The 3777-nt window shown below is 34.4% G+C and overlaps 1 protein-coding gene across 1 annotated transcript; it reads right to left on the bottom strand.

Annotated features, from left to right (window-relative positions):
* Positions 1-1191: 1191 nt before the first annotated feature.
* LOC129233765 (probable serine/threonine-protein kinase dyrk1) lies at positions 1192-3335 on the bottom strand. The gene is made up of 2 exons (XM_054867743.1): positions 3157-3335; positions 1192-1768 (listed from the first exon to the last, which is right to left on the bottom strand). Exons 1-2 carry the CDS (start codon positions 3333-3335, stop codon positions 1192-1194), a joined length of 756 nt encoding a protein of 251 aa, XP_054723718.1.
* Between the last annotated feature and the right edge of the window lie 442 nt (positions 3336-3777).

Here is a 3777-nt window from a genome sequence, read left to right as displayed (position 1 = left end):
TAATCACACATTCGTTATCTGCAATATTATTTCAGCGATTCAAATTTTAAAAAAAATTCTGACTACCGTAAAATCGAGACGGTCTCTCGTTTTTAGCGTGTCGTGTGTGTATTTTCTTTTTTGACAGTCGTAGACAGTCTCGTTTCGGACATTCTTCCCACCCCGAATAAATAAACCATACCTAACCATACGAGTACCGTAAAACGAGCGACCGTTTCGATTTTGTGGTATATCGCGGTGTTCGGACAGTCGCTCAAAAAATTTTTAGAGCGACGGGACCCCAGAGAAAAAATCGATAATAGATTCGTGTGGATGATGGTTAAAATTAAATTTTCATCGATTTACACTATACGGTATCGATTTTTTTGGGTATCGATGATGAAGCAGTTGAAAAGCCAATATTGGCTCGAAATATAAGGAAAAAAATTATTTTATATATATATATATATTTGATGATTAAATATTGGATTTGCAATTATTTGATCATTCAATTTATATAAAAAATAATTTTTTTTTCTCCTTATATTTCGAGCCAATATTGGATTGTAAAAAAGGCAAAAAAAAAAACATAAAAAATAAATCAAAAACTATTTTCAGAAACGGGTCACGTACGATTTAGTGAGAACAACCTAATAACAGCTATCAATTATAATAATTGACGTGTGTAAAACATGTAACCCATAGCGAAAACAGCTATTATTTTCCAATTAAGACAGCGTTCAACAGAATAACAATTATAATAATTGACTCTCGCAAAAAACATGTAATCTTGTTGATATAAAACAGCTACCAATTATATTAATTGACTTGCGCGAAACTTGTAACCCATTGCGCGAAAAACAGCTATTATTTTCCAATTAGGACTGCGTTCAACAGAATACCAATTATAATAATTGACTTTCGCAAAACATATAATCTTGTTAATATAAAACAGCTATTATTTTTTTCAATTAATCATCATTTAGATATATTTAACTTTCATTTTCTTCCCAAGATTATACCTCAATGTTTCTAATTTTTTTTTTTATAGATAATCTTTTTTTTCAAGGTTTCCATTTCCAACAAAAAAATGATAAACACAAAAGATACACAACACATATATTTTTTTTTTTTTTTTTTTTTTAAAAAAAAACAAATCATATTTATTTACATATCATACAATACAAAGATAAAAACATTCAATTTGTACATTCAAAAATTAATAATATCAAGATTGTTAAAATCGATGTCATCACCATTCAACCAGTCTTCCGAAAATATAGACAAATCTATTAGTGGTGTTTTGGGTTGAAATTCTAGACTTGATCCGTATTCCGTAGCATTATTAGTATTATTATTATTATTATTATTATTATTAGCAGGTGATATCGGTTCGTACATGGAGATCGAAGATGATGTTGAAGGAACGTCTTCCGTGATGTTAGCAGGAGATATCGGTTCGTACATGGTGACCGATGTTGATGTTAAAGGAACGTCATTCGTGACAGGAGATATCTGATCATACATGGTGAAAGATGATGATGATGATGATGAAAGAACGTCATTGGTAGCACTCAAAGATTCGATTTGCTCTCCTTGTTCTGGTGGTGGTTGTACGACAAATTCGACGAATATCATTTGTTGTTGTTGTTGTTGTTGTTGTTGCTGCTGCTGCTGAGGACAATATGTGGCACAATGATAAAGACTTTTCACGGAACATTTTCTTTCATCGTTGAACCTTGCAATTTTAAATTTCAGTTTCAAATCGGATAAACTCGACGATTTAATTCTAAAAAAGGAAAACAAACATTTTTGAGGGGTCACGATCACATACGTCGTTTCCGGAGCTATCGCAAAAATTCTGTCCGGACGCAACACGTAACCCCTAAAATGACCAAAATCCACGTCCGAGAAATTTCGTTCTCGCACCGAATAGGTTCTTTTTAATTCGTAATAGAATATCGGCACGTTTTTCGTTTGGATCACGTGATGTTCTTCAGCCGCCACGCTCCTGTATCCAAACGTAAAACCATATTTCACCAGAAAAATGTTTCTGTACAAAAAACTCAACCGCCGATCCGTGTTTTGTTTTTTGATTTTTGTAGTAGTCTTTTTTTGTTGTTGTTGTTGTTGTTCGCAGCAGTCATCGAAAAGAATCGGTCTTTTTAATTTTCTGTGTACTTTGAACCATTCCAACGCACGCAATTCGTTGGACGACAATCCCTCGAATAAACTCCGCTGGAAATTTTCTTCGACCAGAGCAGTCTTTTTGTCTATCCTCGCAAATCGAACTCTGTGCGAATCCATTTCTATGTAAAAAATGAACGGAATCGATAGCGAGCGAAACCGTTGAATAAATTCAGATGGATGCGTCTTTTTACATAGCATCTCGAGATCCAATTCGTTCAAGTCCAAAACATTGTCCACGACAGATACGTCGGGAAACACATCCAAATTTTTTTCCATGTCTAACCTTTTACGGTGGTATAGAATGAGTCTTTTATTTGCTCCAGAGAACGAGCTTTTATATACAGCAGCAGCAGCGATGACGTCCATAAACGTCATCAATTGATGACGTCGACACGTTATGTAAGTTTTTCTGTTATCGATTGTGGCATCGAGGCTACGACAAATAAAAAAAAAAATCAATGAACAATCGGCATTCTCCAAACATCCACCAAGAGTCGTGATGCCAACATCATTTCGAAACGATGGCAATCCGGATCAAAGCAACTGGGACATACATTATCGCGATAGTATTCATTTCTCTTTTCAATCATACCTTCCATATACATTTGAGTCATGGGTATACCATTTTCCATCGCGTATTTCTTTAATAAATTATAAGTCGGACCATTCGCGGCAAATAACATTTCGGAACAATGCAATCTTCCCAAGTCAAACACTAAATATTTCATTTCGAACGGTCCATCGCGACTCAGGAAAGCTATTCCGTTACTCACAGAGTATCCTTTTTGAGGATGAGCTGCCACGATAGCCGGAACGTGTGAAAAAAACGAAATGGGTCTATTTTTTTTCTCCGATTTCAATTCGTCGGCAAATAAAATTCTTCTAGATTCTTGTGCCGTTTCGGAAACGCATACCGATCGACTCGGTGTACAAACTTTTTTTTCCACTTTTCGTTTCTTGTAATTTTTTTTCCCGTCAATAAATTGCCTTTTTCCGGTGCTAGTAGATTGTCGTCCATCATTTTGTTGCTCCACGAAAAATTGGTCGTCTGTAGGGTTGGTGGTGGTGGTGGTGGTAGATTGTCGTCCATCATTTTCATCATTTTGTTGCTCCACGAAAAATTGTTCGTGTTCATCGTCTGTCGGGTTGAGTTCAATAAAATCCATTTTATATATATATTTTTTTTTGGTGTTGTTGTTGTTGTTCTTTGCAAATCTCTCGAGAGACACGAGTTACAATGAATGAAAACGTCGAAATACCGCGCTTTTATAATCAGAAAACAACCTATCTCGCGCGATAATCTTGTTTACGCATGCGCAGTTACATTTGTTTACGCATGCGCAGTTACTTTTTTTTTTTTTTTTTTTTTTTTTTTTTTTTTTATCTAAAAAAAATTTGACTAAATGGATTAAAAAATTTTTGACAAGGGGGGGATATTCTATAGTATAGAAAATACTGGGTGAATTTGCACATTGACTAAATGGATTAAAAAAGATTAGTTTGAATTATAAATCATTAGGATAAATTTGACAATTTAATGCATTCTTGAATAATTCAACAAGGAGAGATCCTATAATATAGTAAATACCACTATCTCGGGTGAATTTG

The sequence above is a fragment of the Uloborus diversus genome, unplaced genomic scaffold (genome assembly GCF_026930045.1).
Source record: "Uloborus diversus isolate 005 unplaced genomic scaffold, Udiv.v.3.1 scaffold_705, whole genome shotgun sequence".
Classification (NCBI taxonomy): Eukaryota; Metazoa; Arthropoda; class Arachnida; order Araneae; family Uloboridae; genus Uloborus; species Uloborus diversus.
Note: the sequence above shows the minus strand (reverse complement) of the source record. Positions and strands in the feature narration are given on the sequence as shown.

Coding starts and splice junctions, on each gene's coding strand:
- LOC129233765 (XM_054867743.1), bottom strand. CDS start 3,335: ATGGATTTTATTGAACTCAACCCGACAGACGATGAACACGAACAATTT. Junction 1,769..3,156: donor TCTACTAGCACCGGAAAAAG/GCAATTTATTGA, acceptor TTCCTTTTTTAG/AATTAAATCGTCGAGTTTAT.